The following is a 22,527-nucleotide window of genomic DNA, read 5'->3' as shown; positions in this document are numbered from 1 at the left end:
TACTTTAAAAGCTTTTACTATGAACGGCATTACGATCTTAGTGACTTGTGTGATTCTCCTAACAAATTCTCCAGAAGCTGTTTGTAGCGTGGATGATGGTGGGAAGTAAGTATTATATTTTTGTGTACTTTATTAACGATTTGAGTCAGAATGGAGGGTGATGCAACTGCAATGCATTCTTTAGGGTTTAAGAAGTTGCGAAACTGCAGCCTATACGTCTTTTCCATTAACTAAATGTATAGGCATATTCGTGCTTGCAAATAAAGGAGACCACTGCTCAACTCATGTCATTTGTGATTACGAATGTTGTTGCTTCATCTTGCCAACGACAAAACAACAGCGGCATGTTGGTTATCTGTGGTTATGTTATCTATTATGTGGTTATTATCTATTGGTTATCCATCTGTGGTGTTTTGTGCGTCCGCTTGCTGTGCTGTGATGTGGGTGTAGGTGTATATGCTACGTTGCATACTTTGTATGCAAGCAACACCAACTCTCGCAAGTTTACGTGGTGTACCATCATTATCTCCCAAAGTAGCGGGGGAATGGCTGAGGGAATGCTACCTCCTGTGACAACCTGTGTACATGCCATGGCTGATGCATCCTGATGCCGTCATAAATTCAAACGTGATGTTTTAAAGGCCAAAAGACGTCCATTGCGTGTTCCATAGCTGTTAGCATAGTAAAACTGGTACAAGTAAGAATTATGACCTGACTTAAAAGTTGACTTGCTTAATTACCTGCACGTTAAATGGTAACATGCCAATCATTTGGGTATGAGGCGAAAACAATTTGAGCATCGATTTGAAGGCATGACCCGATGAAAACTCAAAATATTATCCAGTTGGCTGCTGCCTTTGGAATTGACACAGGACTGACGATGTTCAGGAGCGCGATAACATGTAGTGCAAAAAAGCATGTTGCAGGACGGCGGAAGCGGGTTTTCCATGTGTTTTCGTACCGACCTTTGAGAGGCCGAGGCCATAACCTGGTGACCTGAGGTAATGAGTATCTGAAGATTTCAGAGTTGATTTCGAAGCTCTTGCACTCAGGCAACATTCCTTTACAGCTCATGAAATGACCCTATGTAAATGTTTGCGAAAGCAAAGACAAATGCTAAACGTAGATCCAACGCTGGCAGGCGTTATTTTTGTGCAATAGAGTTTTAGAGAGGCTTCAAATACGTAAGTGGTTGTTTCTGTTATTGGGCTACACGACATACTCAGACGCTAAGGTTTTATGTATATGGCGTCTCTCTCTCTCTCTCTCTCTCTCTCTCTCTCTCTCTCTCTCTCTCTCTCTCTCTCTCTCTCTCTCTCTCTCTCTCTCTCTCTCTCTCTTCACGGGAAGAGCGAGCACCGCGATCAATCTAACCCGTACCTCAGACGAGCAGCTTCTCTGCTTAACTGTTGTGACCCAATATGCCAGCCGAGCAAGGCAGTAGCTGAACAACACAATGCAAAGCCATCCTCAGATCACGATTTATGTACCTTAACATGTATCGGAATCATTGATGACCTCTTTACAGATTCGACACGCTGGTGAGGACCCTAGACCTTCAGTCAAACGAAACTGCCAATGCTACCGAGTCGTCCAACTCGACGCTCTACCCTCCACCGACCACCATTCGACCGATGGCCGGCTTCACAGCCGAGGGGGCCTCGACGGGCAAGCCCTTCTACCCAGTCGAGTCCACGGCACCGCCGGGGGGCTCCGCCATGACGGGCGCCGCCAGCACCGAGCCTATGATCATCGTTGGCAGCATCATGCTGGTCGCCTGCATCGGCGGCGGCATATACTTGTGGCACCTGCGAAAGGTGAAGAAGGACGCAATGCCACCGGAGAGCGAGGCGGCGCCGGCGGAGGGCGCCGAGGACGAGAACTCTCCGGAAGAGGCGGAGGTGGAGCCGGAGGGCGAATAGCTCCGAGGCCAGCGCCGCTGACGAGCTTGAGCCGGCGGGATAGACGGACAATGTCGACACGGTCTCTGCACCCGCGCGTGAGATCACCACCGGCTGCTGCCCAGTCAGCCGGCAGCCGGGTCGTGTGGGACTGACGTGTCGGCGTGAAGAAGGCGGTCTTGATTCAACAGTGCGACCTCATGTTGGTGATTTATTTTTTACTGAAAAATCGTCGCACTTATGAAATGGACTGTACGGAGCTGCATCTGCAACGAAATAATACTGACCACAGCACACACGATCGAGAACAAAACAATGCCGTGTGTCGACACAATTGAGAATCACACACAAGTTATTACCAGACAACACGCATTACTTAAATCAAGAATGAGCTGACAGCATGAGATTCGTGTTCGCATTGCTGTACCTCGCAGCATGTTTCAACATGCGCACATCTCGGTACTCGAAAAACTCATTCCACATTGACTCGTTTGCGGAAATGGTCAAGCGTTGTTATCCCCTGTGAATGCAGCATCCGCATCACAGCTCGCATCAGCACGGACAAATCTCATAACACTTGTCGCACACATCACCGGGTGACCAGACGGCGTCGTAACACAGTCGACTGAAGGCTGCGAATGACCTGCGCCTTGCTATATCAACCTCGTAAAACCAGTGTGATGTCATTCGGCGCCATATTGCACTCTTATCGACGCGACTGTAGAATAATCAGTATGATAAAATACTGCATGCATTGGCACTCACGTATATCATGGAGAATAAGTTCTAGTAAAGGATTTCAAGTTTACCCGATAATTACTTTTATTCTCTAGACCACTTCATGCTGTCCTAGTAATGCCATGTAGCAGGCGATTTCCACGTTCAGGCCTCAGAGAAACCCCCGGCGATCCACGCACGAGTTTTGAACTGCAGCATCGCTCCATAGTTCACACAGGCCACACAGCGCCATCTACAGCGCCACCGACTCCACCACTTGACTAGGATTGGAGCCGCTGGCGCGCCCCTTGGTGGCGGGCGAGCTGTCGCGACTGGAGTCACCATTGACGCCTTGAAGCAGGGGTCTGTGCTGGGCGCGACTGTTGTTGAACGAGGCGCCGGCCGTGTCCGACATGGTGGTGACCAGCTCGCGCTTGCGGAGCGGCCGACGCCGCGAGCTCGAGCTCTCGCGCAGGCTGGCGTTGCGACCGAGGCGACACCTTTCGGCCTGGCCGGCCACGTGCACGGCGTCCATGCTGGCCATGCGGCCGACGGTGGAGCGTGCTGGCCGACCACCCTCCAGTCGACCGAGCAGCTCCAGTTCGGAGAAGGTGAGATCCGGCACCAGACTGCGCCGCTGCTGTCGCTCTGACCGGTCCATCTCGGCCACCAGCATCTGTACCTGCGGAGTCATCACAGCGCCTGTGACCGCCGGTGTGGCAGCTTTCCAGCAGTGCAAGGAACAAACCTCCCTTTACGGTTAATTCTTTCTATACGTCACAACGTTAACCTTTTACGAGATGTACGTGAGACATGGAACATGCGCACCCATGTTCTTTCGACTATGCCAGCGACGGGTGGTCATCGCCAACCGGTGGTATCGCCGGCTGCCCTAGTATTGGTAAGCGCCACCAGCAGCGCCACCAGCAGATAGTGCTAATAACCAGTAGCACCACCTAACTGTACCACCGACCATTAATGCTACCATATGAACGTGTCAATGACCAGAAGCGCTATCACACGACTGCACCACTGACCAGTAGCGCCACCACCTGACGGTACCACTGACCACTAGCGCCGCCACATGGCTACCACTGGCCGGTACCGCCACCGCAAGTATGTACCACTGACCAGCAGCATCACCACGTCACCGCACCACCGACCAGAAGCGCCAACACTTCACTTTACCACTGCCCAGTGGCATCGACACATGAATTACCACTGACAAGTAGCGCCACCACATGACTACCACTGACCAGTAGCGCCACCACATGCGGTGGTGGCGCTGTACCGCTGACCAGTAGCGCAGGCTCACGGGAGCAACATTAGGCTGAACAGCCAGGTCAACGGTAAAGACATTACAGCAGCGCTAGAGCCAGCCGGTAGAGTTTATTAGGTAGCATCCAGAGTTTGAGAGAACAAAGAACAAAGAAGGAAAATGTGCATTTACATTGAAGCCAAACCCGCCTGTCTTAACTGATTGTCACTAGCTCATATACAACACTGACAATATTTGACTAATTAATGGACGATGAAACGCGCCGTTGGCTTTTCTCCCTCCGCTTAGTCCGAAATGCACTGGGCTTTCCAGATTCTGGCAGCGCTACAATATGTTATAACCCCAGTTGTTCTCAGCATGTGATCAGATGGCCCTACCAACCACGCAAGAGAAGATTGCGGATAACATTACACCTAGAAAACTACGCACGCCTTATGGTTGTTAGGACAAAGTAAGTAGGGCATAAATTTCGCAAAGGAAAAAGTTCGTAATGCCAAGAGCACGTATGGATAAACATGATATGACAGAACATCCGTCAGGAAGAAATTTGGTAACACACATTTTCGTGCGCATAAAAGTTTGTATAAAAAAGTTACAAGCAGTTGCTGGCAGCCAAACGCTTCGGGCGCAAAATGTGAATGCTAGTCAAGAATATCCCTCGTTTCACACAAAAATATTATCAAAGGTTCGCATTTCAATATCTGATGGTAGAACATGAAGCTTGTACGAAAATGTTCGTCAGGGATGGAGTTTGTTTGACGATAGTACGCACGCAAAACTACACAAAACTGATGAGCGCTGAACGTTGAAGTGAAAATATTTATTCCTGGTGTCAGGTGCTGGATGAATGATCACCGTGGAGGCCACTGTATCCCGTTTACTAGGGAAAGGTGGTAGGCGATGACGGTGGAAGGTGACAAGGGTGTGGGTCTGGTCAGGTATTATGACTGACCCGACTCTTCATGACATGAATTTCACGCTCCGAGACGACCAGTAAATAAGCTAGAATCAATTGGCGTTGTGCAATATGATGCTGGGATTGAGGGCAATGTAGGTTAAGAAAACACACATAAAACATGCCCACTGCAGATCACCCACCCAGTTTGTTGTGCCCCTTCATTATCATTCACCCTGACGACGTCTCTATCAACGACGTCACCTGACACCTCCTGAGCGCACCACTAACGCCAGCTGACGGGTGCAACGGGTCAGCCCGCCTGCGGAGTACGACGGGCAGCGCGCCATGGGACAGCCGATATACGATTGCTTACATCAAGCAAATCGGACTTCAGAGTCACAATGATGCATCAGTTGCACCCGATTTGATGCATCGTCATTGATTAGGTCACTGTCTGCACCCGACACAACATTGTCCAGGAGCATCATTTATAAACCGCGCGCCGGATATAGCAGATATTACTCACTCGACATAGCTTAAACCATCCCAGGGAACCAAACTTCGGCGAAATTTAAGAGCCGTCGCTGCATAATGTGGTACCCTGGTGATCAGTCTGTACTGGAACACACCAAATAGAAGTATCGCTCACAATCCCAACTTCATTTTTCTCCATGCATCGCCTAGGCTTTATGTTCATCCTCGGAAAGTGGAGTGTACCCACGGCCACTGCCCACATGCCTACGCTGCTCAGAAACCTTTGCGTACGTATTTTCCTCAAACCACCTGTCCCCACTCTGCACATTTACGTACGTCTCATTGCTTACAAACGTTGTGTACGTTTTTGTGCATACGACATTTGTACAAAGAACATTTGTCCTGACGAACTTCAGTGGAAACGAACATTTTTCATACGTACTTGACATCATACGAGCGTTCACATACAAATTTTTGCGAAGTTCTTTTGCCACACGAACTTTATCCCTTATGTGCATTTATTTATTGACACTTTCGTACATACTTAACGCATACGCACTATTTCTACACAAACTTTTGTCCTGGAACCCACAATAGCAGTTTTCTTCTTGTAAACCCTGACGGCCATTTACTGAACTAACCTCCCAGTCGTTAGGCTGTCCGCCGGCAGAGGCGCTGGCGTCGGACGCAGCCTGATCGGAGTCGGACAAACCGACATCCACGACCGTGTGGTCCCGACTGCGGTTCATGAACTCCAGCTTCCACAGCTCGTCCGGCTGCATGTCCTCCTAGAACACGAGCGTGTGACTGTATATCTGCGGCAGGGCCAGATCAACCCTTCTTTCTGTGCTCTTCTCGCACTCCCTCATTTCAAAGTCCGGACAGACATCACACCAGCACGCCCCCATGCTTGCCAGGAACAGGAGGGAAAGGAGCTTCATTGTATGAGGCCCATGGCAATGGAATAGCCTTTTGTTAAGTCGATAGAACAATGGAGTTCAAGTGCTTCTTTGGACGTCATAAGATGATGTCTGCTTCTGCGTAGATTCAAAGCAGCAGGGTGCAAAGCATACTGTAAACACCGCGTTCGTGTTGTCTCGGGTGCGTTTATTAATGAATAGTGGCACCAATCCATGAACGGATAGCCAAAAACTCATTATGGCAATCCCTAACCGAATAATGAAGATTTCTTCATGTCGATCACTGACAAGATGGTCAAGAATTGGTCATGACAATCCCTGACGAGATTCCTAGGATTTCTATTCCTTTTCTTTTAGTTAGTTTAGTTTAGTGGTTTAGTTTAGGAATTTAGTTTTGACTAGGATTTCTAGGGAATCCTATCCAATGACTGATGGTGTCATTCTCTGCCCGGATAATCAAGAACTGATCTTGTCGATTCCTGACCGGATAACCGTGTCAATCAATGAAACGGATAATTGGAACTAGATACGATCTCTGAGAAAAAAGAGCATGCGGGAGCTTTTGTTTTACTGTGTTGTATCCATCTAAAAACACACTAGTAAATCAATATTTTTGAATGATGTGGAAGGAGAGCGACATGAAGTATGCCACACACAATAAAACTATGACAAAAAGAATGCGCCAATCACTTCTAGCCTTAGCTGATTAGACAAAATAACCAATAATTTAGGTAACATATCGGAACATTAACCAGGACCTATAATGAGGCTGTAGTGTGCAGCCATTCACGCAACATTATTGCATTTCACAATACAAGCTATGTAATGGAAAGCTTACGCATTCAGGTGAACCATAATTGACACCTAACAGAACATATTTAAATTTTATTTGTATTCATATTGAGCCGTGCCCAAGCATGCCTTTCACCACTCTCATCTGAGACAATTCCTTGAACAGCTGGGCGCCAGACCCCGGTACATGTCCGAGCGCCATCGCGATGGCGCCCGAGTATCACGCCGGTGCTATAGCGATGGAGCCGATGCAGCGGCACAAATGCGTCAGAGACTGGTTTCGTGGACATTGGCAGGATTATTTGACGGCCATTGTTTCCTGCCGGGGAATATTGTTTACGCGGGTGGATGGATAGGATGCGTGCGGCTTTTTCGTTTTCCAACTCATATCGAATTTGAAAATCATGAGGAAAATAAAAGCCAACTTACTGGAGAGTGCACATGTAATCCCCATTAGAGCCCACAAACATTGTGGGGGGGGGGGGGGGGGGGTAGGTAGTAGAAATGGAGATGGTGTGGGCCTAGGAATGTATGAAGTAAGCATGAGGAACGTAGCAAGTAAAAGTATGTTCCGGCACACAACAAAAGGATACTTCGTGAACATTTGCACATAATATTGCAATTGTTTTCTTCAGATTGATTTTACATACATCTGGATGAAATGGCAACATTGGCTGATTTCCAACAGAAATACCTTGTGGAATTTTTAAGAGCGCATCGCCGCATGCTTTGAGGAGGATGCACAAGTAACATTCTTCGCCAGACGTTACGCTATTTTGGATTATTCTTTAAACTCAGCGTGTATTAGCGGCAAGCCATCTTCCAAAAACATGACGGGATTGTCCCATGGCCCCTGATAAACGTTGACTGTGGGGGGGGGGGGGGGCACTTGCTAGTCAAAGAAAATGTTTTACCAAGCAGAGGATGTTCTGTAATCTAAGGTCATGAACTTACACAATTCTTTCCGGCAATGATATGGGCGAGTTGCGAACTATCCTTGAAACTTAAAATCGGGCGATGCGCACAACGACGTCACACCTTCATAGCGGAAGAAACGCAAAAGCGCACGTCACGCCTCACGCATTCCATCTGACCCATGACCTCTTCAGGCCGATGCATCGAGAAGAACCGCGAGTCCGACGTATCCTTACCAGCTTGGCTAGATATAAGTGAAGCACAATAATAAATAACAATAATAAATGCAAACTTGCCAACCTGCATGCGCAACTAGGGAATAGCGTCGTATTTGCAGCCACCTCATGCCTACGAAATGCAATAGGGCTGATACTGGGAGCACGCTGTGTCACCAATCGGGATCTTTTAGTGGGTTCAGCGAACATTTGAGCCTACGGTCTCACACCAGACTCTACGAGTCAGGATCGATCAAAGCAAGGGTCATGGAGCTAGGGTGGACAGTGAACATAAGATCTGCCGTAAAAAGGTACATATTTTCCAACAGTACAATTTGGAGGGGGCATGACACATCTGAGTCTGGTCATGATCGGCATTGCCAGCTATTACGTACCATACTATCAATCAATTAGATCGCAATAAAGCCAAGAGCCATGCTGATTGCCAAGTCAGGCGCATTACTGCTATGCTTTCCTAAACATACCGGAAAATACCACAAGATCAAAAATGTATCAGAGATTATGTGACAAACACTCGGAAGACAGATTTGGTCGCCTTATCGGCAGCAGAAGGTCCGTTACAACTGAAATCCGTATATATTGCGCGGGTCCATTAAGACTCGAAGCAACATAATGTTGACAATTGTCCCGCTGCAGCTGACTTCGAAACGGCCCATGCCACGACACAAGACCACGCCAAACATGTTACAACATCATCGCAATCCCGTGTGCAGCCAACAATAGCTGCATCAGCCGAAAAATGAAACGATGCGAACACCCGAACACAACTACTCAAGGCGATCACATACTCTTCCACAACGGTTGCGACTTGCGAGCGGTCGACCGTGCCTCCTCGAGACACCTGTGCCCAACGCCTCCACATCACCCGCGGGGCGTAAACAGCACAACACGGCAGGCGCGAGCAAGCAGATGCCTCAATACAGAGGTGGCACGAGCGGGGGTCACGCCGCCGCCGCCGCCACTGCCGCCGCCGCCGCCTGCTCCCGTGCGCTCACCACGATACTGGTGCGGCAGTGCCACGACTGGCGGGCCGGCGCGGACCCGGTGTCGGCCGCCTCCTGCTCGTAAGGCCACGACTTCTGCCGCGGCCGACACGGGTCAAGCCGCGGCACGACCGAGTCCACCGAGTCCGACCTCTGGCAGACACAGGACCGCGGCACGCGCTGTGAAGTCTGGCAGACACAGGACCGCGGCACGCGCTGTGAACTCTGGCAGACACGGGACCGCCGTACGCGCTGTGGCAGACACAGGACCACGGCACGCGCTATGAACTCTGGGAGACACAGGACCGCGGCACGAGCTGTGAACTCTGGCAGACACGGTACGGCCGCACGCACTGTGAACTCTGGCAGACACGGAACCGCAGTACCCGCTGTGAACACTGGCAGACACAGGACCGCGGCACGTGCTGTAAACTCTGGCAGACACAAAACCGCGGCACGCGCAGTGAACTCTGGCAGACACGTGACCGCGGCATGCGCTGTGAACTCAGGCAGACACGTGGCCGCGGCGTGCGCTGTGAGCTCTGGCAGACACGTGACCGCGGCATGCGCTGTGAACTCAGGCAGACACAGCACCACGGCACGCACTGTTAGCTCTGGCAGACGCAGGACCGCGGCACGCGCTGTGTAGTTAAAACTGTTCTTAAAACTGGACTGCTTCTGTAATTGGTCTTTCGCCTGTGGAATGCTTATGACATAAATCAACAAATAAACAATAAACTCTGGTGGACACGTGACCGTGGAACACGTTGTGAACTTCAGGAGACGCAGGACCGCGGCACGCGCTGTGAACCCTGGCAGACACAAGACCGCGGCACGCGCTGTGAACCCTGGCAGACACGAGACCGCGGCACGCGCTGTGAACCCCGGCAGACACAAGACCGCGGCACGCGCTGTGAACCCTGGCAGACACAAGACCGCGGAACGCGCTGTGAACCCTGGCAGACACGAGACCGCGGAACGCGCACTGATTTCTGGCAGACGCAGAACCGCGAAACACGATGTGAGCTCTGGCAGACGCAGGACCACGGCATGCGCTATAAAGTCTGGCAGAGTTTAAAACGCATCTCACTAGCGCGCTTGTCACCTCTGACAGGGATGGGACGGTGATGAGCGCTGTAACATCTAGCAGGCAAGGCATGGTGACACGCTCCGTGACCTCTGACAAACAAAGGACCGCGACATACGCTGAGACATCCACTAGCCACAGGATGAGACACACCCTGACATCTGACACAAGTGGCACGGTGACCGGAACGGCGGAGCGGGCAGCCATATCTGCCAGAACCGATGCTGTGACACGCGGCGTGCTCTGTGACCCCTGCCAGCGCTGGTCAGTGCCACACTATCTGGTATCTGGCCCACGCACGACGATAACATTCCCTGCGACCTTAGGCAGACAACGCCACGAGACGTTGGCACTTTCTGTAATCTCTGGCAGGCACCAGACAGCAATATTGTCTCTGCTCCTCCCCCCCCCCGAGGAGGTAGACGAGCAATCACCGCCGACGACATACGTTTATCTCAGCCTGCCTGTTCGGAGCTATATGGCCATTCACAGCCGCCTGGCGCGTCCGGGCTATTGTCCGTAGGGCTGAAAAACTGTCTCGAGTTGGGAGCAAATAGGGTTTTGTCACTCTCCACAGCATTGCCCGTAAAATACCCGTTTCCTGGGTATTGCCTGTAAAAATAAAACATCCCACCCTGATCCTGAGGTAGCACTTCTTCATCCCAACCTCTGAGAGGCTGATAGCCCCATGAGCAGCGCACCAACCTTACAACATAAACCCAACACGGCGCAAAGGTTTGCACCGCGCCCCACGTAGCCTTATCCGTTGCGCAAATGACATCTGCTGCAGCGGTCTGGCAATAGCCCCATGTGGCCCAGACCGCCCGTTGGGCAGCCATCGGCGGCCATCTGGCTCGAGCCGCGGCGGCCGGCAGATGCTCTCTGGTCCGCCTGCCACCCCAATAAACCGGCGTCCGACGAGCGTCGAGGCTCGGCCGACAACAGCTCCTCACGATTTATGGCAGCGACGGCCGGAGCCGTGCGGCGGAGCCGGCGGGCGTCCGGCCGGCGCCCGCCGTCAGACGGCGGGCCACCCGGCTCAAGCGGCCGCCCGGGCCCTCCGGTCACAGCCGACCGCCGGCCAGGGGGCGGCACAGAGGTCCCGCTGGACGGGGGACTATGACCGCTCTGAGCCGCGCGAAGCGGGGGTCGGTCTGAGATAGCGCCGGCACGGCAGCTCCTCCGGGCTCGACAGCCGCACTGCCGCCGAGTTCTCACCGTGAAGCAGGTCTGGTCACTGGTGCTGTCTGGCGAGGACGCTGTCTCGCTGGAGGCGGGCGTCAGCTCCTGCCGGAGGACCCTGCACGTGAGCGCCACTCGCCCGAACTACGTAGGGACTATGCGAAGGCGTTCTCAGTGATGCTTCCGAAACCACCACTAGCTAGTTTAATCACCGGCTTCCGTCTTTGAAGCGCTGTTGAATAAGGCGCAGAATCAAGTGGCGCCAGATTTTTCTTCGGGCGGAAGGGGGGGGGGGAAGGGGTTGCCATCAAAGTATGTGTCGGCTAATTGACATTCCGCCGTCGTCCAGGGATTTCCGCGGCCCAGCCACCACCGTATTTATGCTGCTTAAGTAAATATGGCGCCGGGGTCGGTGGGAGTGCATCACATTCATCAGAGAATTTCTTTTACATCCTCATCCGCTTCCGTGGCTTTCGTGGAAACGCCGTGAATACCAAGCGACTATCAAGACGCGTCAGCGTCGGGCACGGGGGTCACACCGTCGCCGGGATGAAGTCACAGCTGGTGTTGAAAGCACACTTGAAAAGAGTCGCGGATCATGCCGCGCTGAGACTTATGGTGGCGACTTACTCAGCTTCCGCAAACGCCTGGGCGCAAAAACGAAAAATGCAGCTGGCCAAGCGAACATCAAATGATGAAATTATGGGAGGAAATTACGTGATGTTACTAGCCCCCTATTGTTGTTACCGTTACCAGCCTGTACCGACACACACAACTGTGTTTATGAGGGAGAACGCGGGTCAAATGAGTCGGATCCGTTGATTTCGGAGCGTTTTTAAAGACTGATTTCAGATCTCGGCGACTAAAGTAGACGAAGACGTGAAGCCAAACGCACGGTGTCAGCAAATGTACCGGCTTTATCCCACTATCGGATATGAAGGCCTGTCCGACTTCTCGCTGCGTAAGTAATCGACCAGAATCGACACTTCCACCCTTCCAGAAACTGGTTTTGAATGCGGGACGCTGGAACCAAACTGAGACCGATCTGACGAGAAGAGCTACACAGGCCCGTGACCACGTGCATTATGACCACCATCTGCCGAGAATATTGATGTGCCAAAACCACAGATGATAGCCAGTTTATCGATAACGATTGAATACTCTAACCGGACTAGCAGCCGGCCATTTGTAAAAGCGATTTTAGTTGCGATCAATGTGCAAATTCCGCTTAATTGGCCCTCCGCTAGTTAAATTCTCACCAAAGGCACACCTTCCAATTCACTAATAACATCCATTGGCATCGGTTGCCGAGAGCATGGATGGAAACGTGTTCTTCTTGTGGCTGACCGAATTTTTGCAGATAAAATTGTCGCCAGCAGCGCAGCGCAATACCACATGACAAAATGGTAATGAAGTCCATGCCCAATGACGTCATCAGAAATCAGCCTATCATCGAAAGCCTCCTTCATTACAGCAATTTGCAGTACCATGCACGCAACCAAAACGCTCAGTTATGCGTTGCCCTTTACTTTATGTTAAACTAGGTGCTGTTCCTAGGAAAGCAGGTATGCCGGCCTCAGACTGTGGGATAGCCGAATCACAACAGCAGATTTCTCCCAGCCTCGGGACTTGCCGAGGTCTCACGTTCAACACGCGCCCGGGTGGCCGGTTGGATACCCTTCGCTCGGGGTGGGGGTCATTTTGACCGCCTGAGGTCTCAGAAACTAGGAGAGCTAGAGACACAAAATTTACAAAGTGTGTTGGGCTGTACCTGAACTCAATCAGGTCAAAGTTTAAGGTTCCTAGGTTATGAAATTCGGGTCAAATAACATCAAAAAATGTCAACCTCCAGATTGGTCTCCAAAGTGCCCCCAGTACCTAGACATCTGTTCTAAACAAAAGTTCACATGATCATTTAAGGTCAGTGGCCTGTTCGTTTCGTTTGACCTTTCGAAGGTCATGGTGACCAAGATCCTACAAGACTGCTTTGAGTTTTGCATTTGAATAAGCGACAAACACTACGTTATTCACTATGTTCCGAAACAAAATGTTGACCTGGGCCATTTTAGGTCACTGTCCTATTATGAACTCTGAGACGTACATGAAAGATGCATAATGTGATTCCTGTTATCAATCAATTCGAAATGGGCCCCAGAAATTACCCCATACATCAGGCCTTAGAGTACTAAAACAGATTGACTTTGACCTTGGTCTGACCTTCAAAACTCACCTTAAGTCAATGGACTTCGCTCATCCAATTGTTGCGTTGCTTAAGGAAGTATCTCAGACATGTATGGTCTCGTCTAACACTCCGTTGGTGCATCAGATTAAACGATTCTCCAGAAATTGACTTCGCAGAATCCATGGCCTGACTTTGACCTACTGTAGGTCAGCGATCTTACAAGGTACATCCACATTTTCTAAAACCAAACGATTCGCCATTTAATGTTCAACGTCTTTGCAATATTTGGCGTGGCTGCGCCACGCCGCTCGGAAGCCATTATGGAAAAACCTTGATGGGGGTCAATTTGACCCCACCCTAGCGCATGTTCAGCTCGGTCTACGGCCGAATTTACTTCGCTCGACCGCGAAAAAACCGAAGGACTTCAACAGCCAGCGCAGCTGAATGCATGGCAGATTTCGAACCAGTGGCAAGTGACACTGGAAATAACGTCAAATATGGCGGCCTCTAAGAGGCCATGCCCTTTTATGAAAATAACGTGTGCGCTTCGAGCCCCGTTTCAGCCGTCATCAAACTCTCCACCGTACCTTAGGCATGCTCCAAGCCTGGTACGACATGTGTTGCCTAGCGGGCGCCTTTCGCTGTGTCCAAACAAGTCCATTATATTGAGATATGTTACGAACTCCACATCAGGCTGCTAGTTCGTTGTGAACAAGATACTCGCCCGGAAAGGCGGGCGAGGGGGGGGGGGGGAGGCGGTGCTACTCCACAAGGTTTTCTGAGGATACCAGCCACACATATTGTGTGGCCGCGCTCAAATCTTTGGTACCCCCTGGGGCATCTATTGTGCGTGTGAACACCAAAAAATGTGTTCCTAGCGTTTCTGGTTACCGAGCAGCAATGGTTTTACGAGTTCTGCGAGACGATCCAAAACCGGTGGGGGCGGCGGGTGGCAAGGGACGATTCCGCTGATCGTGCGCGGAGAGCTGACACTGTTACGTTAACGAAACTTTACATGATAAGCATGGGTTCAAACAGACAAAATATATACCACTGTGATGATGAATAAGCGAGGAGCACGCCTCTTTATGTTCCACGTTTTGGTGCCGCATGGTTTCGTAAATATGAATACGCAAAGCTGGAATCATTTGAATTTCAGGAGCATTTGACCTTAGACTTGGTTTAGTGGGGTCAATCAGCAGTATGATAATTTTAATAATAGCGAGACCTTGTTAAAGATAATTCTCTTTTTTCTCCGCGAGGCTGTACCCCTATCAGTTTGCAAAGGATAGGGGGTCGCTCCCCCATCAGTCAGCCTTATGAAAACCTGCGATTCAGGGTAAGAGTTGATATTATTGCGTACCATCAGTTTACGTGCCATCTACATACCATACTTTTTACTGTACATATGCGGATATAAAAATTGTCGTTTCAGATCGTGAAAAATCGGCTGGTACAGCAGAACTAACATTTTGTTACCAACATCCAAACATTAGTAGAAATTCGACCGGCAAGCCAAAATCGACCTTCGCACGATAAGTGCCTCACAAATCTTAGCTTACTCGTAATATTTACCATGCATAATGCAGAAGTCCTAATTTTGATTAATTTCTGGGGCCCTACCCAACACCCAAGTTGGGTTGAGTTGAGTTGAGTCAATGCTGGTTCCTCCTCCCACACAACACTTCTGGCTGGAAAATTTTTTAAAAAAATATATGAAAATTCCAACCATGACACAAAACCTATGTTCTCTGGGCTTTATTCATTGAGCAGGGGCCCGTGAAATGCTACCTCCCATAATCATGCAAAAATTGACATGCCTGTCCTCATGCCACCACCACACAAGCTATATTGATTTCACGATCAATGCAGGTTGCATAAAAGGTGTGCTGTCTGCGTTCACAACCGGTGCTTAGTTTATCAAGTCATTATGCTAAGGATTCGATCAGGACAATTTTCATTTCAGTGTTCGCAAAAACAATGATGAAATATATCACATTTCCCGCCTTGCAAATGCCATGCTCACAGTACAAGGCGGCTATGCATATGAATGAACACTGTGGCATGACTGATTTTCAGAGATGTCCCATTTCAGTAGGGATGCCATCATCAGTAATAGCCAACATTGTCCTCAGCGATAACGAAATATCAGTATTTCATTAAACTCCCATGACAACTGGACCAAAATACCACAAGATCTCTTGCTATTTGGAGTAAAACTCTTGGTAAAGGGAAGATGACAACGGAACCTGCACCCCAATGCCTCCTCATCGCCTACATTTGCTAAACCAGCTAACCCCTCACTTCTCACTGCCTTCTCATTGCCTACATCATTGGCTATCATATACATTTCCAGCAACTAAGACTCATATTAACAAAAGGTTGAACTGTAAACAATTGTTTAAATGCTAACAAGACGTTGATAAAATAGTTGCATTTCAGGCAGCGGCATAGTTTTTGAAAATAAGTTAGGAGAGCATTGAAAACTTATGCGATCTATCCTCCAAGTAAGGTTGTCTCCCAGATTGGCACACTTTTTCACAAACTTAGGAGGAGGTTAGAGCCCTGAACTGAATAGGAAGCTAGGAACACCCCTGATCTGCAGATCTATGCGACTGGTAGCCATTCTCAATTAGTACAAGAACAAAAATGACATAAATTGACGCTTAAGACCATCTTTAGCTCCCGTCACTCCCTTAATGAGGCATGCCATGGGCCTTCAACATCAAACCCACGAATGTTTTCCTAGGGAGAACGGCTGGTCGCTTGTTACTGCTACAATGAGTCAGCACCCTTTTCGGTGTCTTGAGAAGACAGTCTGGATAATCACAGATCAATTTCTGCCGCGACCGGATCATCTCGTCCATTTGGCCTGAACTGTGAATGCCTCTCATCGCTGAGAACAGGATGCTGAACTACAGCACGCCAACAAAGTATACGCGGCCCAAAAATTAAGCCCCAGGCAGGTATTCACTGACACAGTAATGCGAATGCCGCTTGCAAAGTCGCAGCGTAATGAAAGCCGGGCAATACAACACTATTGAAAGTCACCGCCCACCTCATATCAGTCGCTTCGCAACGACTGAAGCATGCCCCTGCAGCCAGATGAGTCCCCATATCTAGATCTCTTTCAGTATTTTGTGCTGTCTAGTTTGGGACCCTGAGAGTCGGCTGGTAAGAACAGCGACTTGGCCGGCTGGCCGGGCCATAGAAAATACACTGATTTGTCGCTGACCTGTCACTGAGCCGAGCGACCAACTAGAAATTATAGATTTTTGTCGCCGGGTTGGGATGAAGCTCATGACAAGATTCCATGGTGCACTGTAGGATACGGTAAGAGCATTTACGCAAACGTTTGCCCGTGTTCTCTATTATCTCAGATTTCGGCATCATCTAGCCAAAAACAGTAGGCAACTCTCACCTTCGTCATCGCCCGTCTCTCAGCTGTCAACTTGGGACGGTACGACACTGCCTGGTTGCTGAGCAGCTTGGCGATATTGTTCGCCAGACCAAGCGTAAAACTTCAGTGGTGGCACATTGCGACCCGAACTTTGATCTCTGTAATGCGTTTCTGGCGTGCAACGAATAAATCCCCAGCACATAACGGCCAGCATGATAGTAGCATAGTGAACAGGCATTTTGGAGATTCGGGTTCGAGCCTCGGGGGTGAACCCACATTTTACGCTCCATGTGGTGAACAATATCGCTGAGCTGCAACGCTTGCATGCAATTCTGGCTCATCAAAGCTTTATAGCTGAATAATATCAAACCGAGCTGTTTATCGGGCCACGTCGTTCTTTTCAACGTGCGGAGTTTGATCAATTCGATCAAGGAACAGCATTAGGCTCCTGAAGTTATTATACTGTTAATACGGATAAAAACACTATAGATACGCAACGACAGTATCCAACCTTTGATGCATCAAGAGGTCCTGCTAGATTGTCTTTAACTTAGCAAATGGTCCCATTGTGAGCCTTAAGCGTTGACATGAGCAGTGCGAATAACTACTAATCTGCAGGGGGCAGACGTACCATTGGCGACTAGCAAACTGGGTTTAATACAACTGCAAAAGGAAGCCTGCCTTAAGACAGCGGTTGAGAACACTGCTCGGGAATGGGGATTATCACAGTCAAGTTGCTGTGCGCAAGAGGGCTTAAACGTTGAGCTGATGGTAACAGGCGTGTAGACGTCAGCGGTCACTGCGATTAGATATATCAATATCCATCACGCCTCAGAAAACTGACTGTTTAGTAAACATCGGACTGTGTAAGAGCGGCCATGACATATGTAAACGGCGATAGTGACACGGAAATGGCGCCGAGAGCATCGCTCGAGGGAAGGACACGGTGCGCTGAGTATGACACGGCGAAGAAACTTGGGTGCGGGCCTCCGATGAGCCTTACATAGCCCTAACGGTAGTGCAAGCATTAATGACTGTTAATCACGAGCCAAACGCATGGCGCATGAAGCAGTCACATAGGGTTTGCCATAAAGAGGAAAGCGACGTAAAATGCATTAAGTGTATGAGTATGCTTCCCGTCCGAAAGGCTTTGTTGCGACAAACTTTCTTTTCCGAGCTCACTTAGATCAAAACCCGTCCATCTCGAAACGACAGCAGAATATTGTCTTTAAACAAGACTTCTGGCTGCCGCTTGCAAAATAGCTCACAGCCTGCAGGATTCAATGGAGATGGTGCCATTAGCGTAGTTACTTCACTTGACACTGCCACCATGCCCAGATCTCTGTCTCATTTGACACAGCTGCCACAGGCAGATCCCTTTCTCACCTGACGTTGTTGCCGTAATCTCATCCCTATCACATCTGCCACCTTTGTGGGCACATCCAAATCTCACCTGACATGGTTGCCATAAGCAGATCCCTTTCTCACCCGGCGTTGTTGCCTTGATGAGACCCATATCTCACCTGACACTGCTGCCGTAATCCCATCTCAGTCACACCTGCCACTGTTGCCATAATCACATCCATATCTCACCTAACGCTGTTGTGAGCAGATTCCATCTCACCTGACACTGTTGCCGTGAGCAGATCTCCTGGAGAATGCGGTCCCGCTCCTTCATCTCGTTTTCCAGAGACTCCATCCGGGCATTGAGCGATTCGTGGATTTCCGTCTGTGGCCACAGTCACCAGACTCAAGTCACAATCCCATCACCAGACTTAGTTCACAACCATATCATCATATTAAAGTCATATCCACATCTCCTGAAGAGATCAGACACAGGTTACACCAGCATCATTAGACTCGGGTCTCATCCACATCCCAGACTCGGGTCACATCTACAACATCAGATGCGGGTCGGACTCAGGTCGTATCCACATCCCCAGAGGCGGGTCACACCCACATCCCCAGAGGTGGGTCAGACTCAGGTCACATCCACATCCCCAGAGGCGGGTCACACCCACATCCCCAGAGGTGGGTCAGACTCAGGTCACATCCACATCCCCAGAGGTGGGTCAGACTCAGGTCACATCCACATCCCCAGAGGCGGGTCACACCCACATCCCCAGAGGTGGGTCAGACTCAGGTCACATCCACATCCCCAGAGGTGGGTCAGACTCAGATCACATCCACATCCCCAGAGGTGGGTCAGACTCAGGTCACATCCACATCCCCAGAGGTGGGTCAGACTCAGATCACACCCACATCCCCAGAGGTGGGTCAGACTCAGGTCACATCCACACGCCCAGAGGTGGTCAGACTCAGTCACATCCACATCCCCAGAGGTGGGTCAGACTCAGACACCCACATCCCCAGAGGTGGGTCACACCCACATCCCCAGAGGTGGTCAGACAGGTCACATCCACATCCCCAGAGGTGGGTCAGACTCAGTCACATCCACATCCCAGGGAGTCAGGCCAGGTCACATCCACATCCCCAGAGGTGGGTCAGACTCAGGTCACACCCACATCCCCAGAGGTGGTCAGACTCAGGTCACATCCACATCCCCAGAGGGGTCAGACAGTCACATCCACATCCCCAGGTGGGTCAGACTCAGTCACATCCACATCCCCAGAGGTGGGTCAGACTCAGTCACATCCACATCCCCAGAGGTGGTCAGACCCAGGTCACACCCACATCCCCAGAGGTGGTCAGACTCAGGTCACACCCACATCCCCAGAGGTGGTCAGACCAGGTCACATCACACCCACATCCCCAGAGGCGGGTCAGACTCAGATCACACCACCCACATCCCCAGAGGTGGGTCAGACTCAGATCACATCCACATCCCCAGAGGTGGGTCAGACTCAGATCACATCCACATCCCCAGAGGCGGGTCACATCCACATCCCCAGAGGTGGGTCAGACTCAGGTCACATCCACATCCCCAGAGGTGGGTCAGACTCAGGTCACATCCACATCCCCAGAGGTGGGTCAGACTCAGATCACATCCACATCCCCAGAGGTGAGTCAGACCCAGGTCACATCCACATCCCCAGAGGCCGGTTAGACTGAATTGGGAGCATGTTACCGGAAGTGGGTCAGACTGGGGTCATGAACCCGTCCCCGCCGGTGGACTGGTCTCGACGCGTACCATGTTAGACCATCGGTGAGAAATGTACTGTTGTTGAGCACTGACTTGCATTATTCAAACCATCTAAGGTAACTTGAATAAGGTAACTTTTGGTTACCTTCAACATCAGGGAGAATTTTCAAAGACAGAAAAAGCTTGAGGTAAGTTTCTGTGGTCGACAAAGTGTTCAAGCACCTAATTAAATATTACGAACCATGTAATAATGACAATGGCAAGGTCCAATTTTCTCTTCAGATATTTGTATGTGCCTTGATAGGCACATGCAAATGTGCAGCTTCTATGTCATTCAAAAAAACTCTCCGCTTTTATTTTTATATGCGCCACATGTTTTTGTAGTAACTATGTAATATTTCACCATGAGCATTTCGATGCGTAGCAATTTAGTCAATAGCTGAGTACCCAAACGGCCTACAAACCCTTCGATCATGATTACAAGAGACGTAAGTACGTAGCGTAAAATGCTAATTGACTAAGTAAACGATCGATGATTGTTTTGACTGCTTGGCTCTCTTGGTACCATTGCTTCGTTTCATCGCCTCAAATAGACCATACATCAATGTACAACGGTGGGTGTGGAGAGGTGAGTGGAACATGCATTTATTGCCTTTGAGAGAAATTATCTCTAAAGAATCAGCTAGTGCCAGCGAATCAGGAGCATCCGGTATCAGCAAATATTATCTTGGCTGAACTCATTTAGACAGAAGCCTTTTATGTTGGATAATGCAGAGCCGGCAGGGTTGGCATTGCGCTCCATTTTTTTCTAATTCCACCATCAGGCGTCAGCCAAGCGTGAGCTGCCGGCTGTGTTATCATGTGGACGGCACTTCCCCCTCCCCCATCACGTTCCGCATCATCATGTTGCCGTCGCCTATATTCGATGGGCCTGATGTTCAGCACTCACGGCAGCTGATGAGAGGCCGCGCCCACCCGGCTGTCTCTGCCTTCTGCTCATGCATATCCCAATGCTTCAGGCGTCATGGCGGCTTTTCAGACACATTTCCGGTGTCGTCATTGCTGTATAATCTATAGGGGCGTGAGAGTAACGGCCACTGTTGTCGAAAGGCGCATTGCCAAAAGGCGCCCGCGTCCGGCCGGGCCGTCGTGCTTTATTTCCGACGCATCGGTCCGGCCCGAAGGTCGAAGGCTTCGGCGTTGGGGGTTGCAAATGGCCAATGAAATCCACTGATAGGCCCTGACAGCACCCACAAATGGGGAAGGCGAAACGCCCGACTGCGGCCGCCTGGCGTCCACAGTGCTGAGAGCGAGCCACAGCGAGGGGGGGGGGGGGGGTTCAGCGGGGTCTAGCTGCAGAGTTGTGCATTTGCACAGAGAACGGCCGAAGGTGAACCACCCCAATGTTTGCCGGTTTGAAAGCTGCTGTTTGTAGACCTTCGCGATGGAAGTCCAGCAAAATGTTGAGTGTTGAGCAAAGAATGCTGTCTGAAACGGAGTGGCTTGCTCGCAGTGTTATGGATAATGCGGGATGATTTGAGGAGTGTCAGGGCGACACATGACAGCCTGGTGATGGCCTGAATGACTGTGTCAGCTGGCATGTGAAGCTGTGCATGACGTGGCAGCGCCATCTGGGAGAAGTTCGTGCAATACGCTAGCAGGGTAAGAACGCAAGCTCAATTAGTGCATCCAGACAACAGCGCAAAGTAGAAAGTTGGTTTCAGAAGTCGGACATACTGTGGAGCCCATCCCATGTCGCATCTTGGGTCGGTTTAGATATTTTACGCCATGTCCTTGACAGCACGGTCCCCGGCCTGGCAGCCCGCCTTCACCGAACAACGTCAGCTGTCACTGGCACGCAGCAACAGCCATCAATCGAACGACGCCGCCAAGGACGCCGCGAGGTTTAGCTGCAGCATGTGGCACGAGCACGGGGCGGCCGAGCCGCCTCTCACGGCTGGCAATAACTCCATCGGGAGATTGCACAGCAGCCCGAAACTCACCAGCTTCTCGTGGAGCAGGCTGCGAATCTCGGCGAGCAGGTCGCCGGGCGGGCTGGGCGCTTGCGCCTGAGGCGTCTGTGACGTCACATCGGGCAGCATGTCCCGCGAGGCAGGTCACCGAGCCCGGCGGCGTCGTCTGGTTGAACGACACCGACTTGATGAAGTTGCGTTTACGCGCCAGGTAGCCCTGCACGCTGGACTCGGCCACCGGCGGCGACGTGTCGACCGAGCCGCCCAGCCGGCGCAGGATGCTCTTGAGGCCGCGCCGCTGCGACGTGTCCGAGCCGGTGGGCGAGCCGACCGACGGCACCGAGCCGTGAATCACGTCGCTGATGCTGCGCCCGTCGCAGCGAAACACCGTGTCATCAGCTGCGCGGCGCGACGGACTGCTGAGCGGGTTGGTGAGCGGGTGCGAGGGCTCGGCTGGCCGCGCGGCGCGCGGCGAGCCCTGAGAC

At 50.8% G+C, this 22,527-nt stretch overlaps 2 protein-coding genes across 3 annotated transcripts in view; both read right to left on the bottom strand.

Moving 5' to 3' along the window:
* Positions 1-2,099: 2,099 nt before the first annotated feature.
* On the bottom strand, positions 2,100-22,334 carry LOC119112265 (uncharacterized). 2 transcript variants are annotated; one of them, XM_037236372.1, is made up of 6 exons: positions 22,073-22,334; positions 18,591-18,695; positions 11,421-11,489; positions 9,128-9,304; positions 5,911-6,057; positions 2,100-3,300 (listed from the first exon to the last, which is right to left on the bottom strand). In XM_037236372.1, the coding sequence occupies exons 1-6, from the start codon at positions 22,169-22,171 to the stop codon at positions 2,872-2,874; spliced, it is 1,026 nt and encodes a 341-aa protein (XP_037092267.1). In that variant the 5' UTR covers positions 22,172-22,334; the 3' UTR covers positions 2,100-2,871. The 2 variants fall into 2 exon arrangements, with proteins under 2 accessions (XP_037092267.1, XP_037092266.1); XM_037236371.1 differs by lacking the exon at positions 9,128-9,304.
* The window catches only part of Cngl (Cyclic nucleotide-gated ion channel-like), a 52,967-nt gene continuing 52,682 nt past the window's right edge, over positions 22,243-22,527 (bottom strand). Inside the window, exons 25-26 of the mRNA XM_037235327.1 lie at positions 22,299-22,495; positions 22,243-22,266 (exon numbers count right to left, since the gene is read on the bottom strand). Coding sequence (XP_037091222.1) covers positions 22,243-22,266; positions 22,299-22,495 — 221 coding nt within the window. The remainder of the gene's footprint in view (positions 22,267-22,298; positions 22,496-22,527) is intronic.

Source organism: Pollicipes pollicipes, unplaced genomic scaffold, assembly GCF_011947565.3.
Source record: "Pollicipes pollicipes isolate AB1234 unplaced genomic scaffold, Ppol_2.1 Scaffold_7261;HRSCAF=8764_pilon_pilon_pilon, whole genome shotgun sequence".
Taxonomy (NCBI): domain Eukaryota; kingdom Metazoa; phylum Arthropoda; class Thecostraca; order Pollicipedomorpha; family Pollicipedidae; genus Pollicipes; species Pollicipes pollicipes.
Note: the sequence above shows the minus strand (reverse complement) of the source record. Positions and strands in the feature narration are given on the sequence as shown.

Bases quoted from the DNA above. Each gene is read 5' to 3' on its own strand.
- LOC119112265 (XM_037236372.1), bottom strand. From the start codon at position 22,171: ATGCTGCCCGATGTGACGTCACAGACGCCTCAGGCGCAAGCGCCCAGC. The intron at 18,696-22,072 runs GTGAGTTTCGGG...CTGTGGCCACAG, and splicing joins GCCTGCTCCACGAGAAGCTG to ACGGAAATCCACGAATCGCT. The intron at 11,490-18,590 runs GTGAGATGGAAT...GTCCTCCGGCAG, and splicing joins GCTCACGGCAACAGTGTCAG to GAGCTGACGCCCGCCTCCAG.